This window comes from Onychostruthus taczanowskii, unplaced genomic scaffold (assembly GCF_017590055.1).
Source record: "Onychostruthus taczanowskii isolate IOZ18803 unplaced genomic scaffold, ASM1759005v1 scaffold30, whole genome shotgun sequence".
NCBI classification, from domain to species: domain Eukaryota; kingdom Metazoa; phylum Chordata; class Aves; order Passeriformes; family Passeridae; genus Onychostruthus; species Onychostruthus taczanowskii.
Genome location: NW_024500350.1, coordinates 1,873,475 through 1,873,794, shown reverse-complemented (window position 1 = coordinate 1,873,794; position 320 = coordinate 1,873,475). Strand labels below are relative to the sequence as shown.

At 80.0% G+C, this 320-nt stretch overlaps 1 protein-coding gene across 5 annotated transcripts in view; it reads left to right on the top strand.

Moving 5' to 3' along the window:
• The window catches only part of UNK (unk zinc finger), a 44,905-nt gene continuing 44,585 nt past the window's right edge, over positions 1 to 320 (top strand). For all 5 annotated transcript variants that reach the window (XM_041409130.1, XM_041409127.1, XM_041409129.1 and 2 more), the window contains exon 1: positions 1 to 219. In XM_041409130.1, coding sequence (XP_041265064.1) covers positions 122 to 219 — 98 coding nt within the window. In that variant the 5' untranslated portion in view covers positions 1 to 121. The remainder of the gene's footprint in view (positions 220 to 320) is intronic.

Here is a 320-nt window from a genome sequence, read left to right as displayed (position 1 = left end):
GCCACCGGGGCGGCAATGGCGGCGGCAGCGCCTGCGCGCGGCGCCCTCCGTGCGGACCGCGCAGAGTGAATAATAAAGGTCTCCTCGGCGGCGGCGGCGGCGGCGGCGGAAGGCGGGAGGCATGTCCAAGGGCCCGGTGGCGGGCGGCCCTGCCGCGGCCGGGCCGGCGAGCGCCGCCAGCGCGCTGCAGGCGCAGCCCGAGAAGCCGCAGCACTACACGTACGTAGAGCCGGGAGCTTCCCCGCCGCCGCCCGCCCGCCCGCGCGCCAACACGCGCCTGACGTCAGCGTGCGGCGCGCGCGGGGGCGCGCGGGGGGACG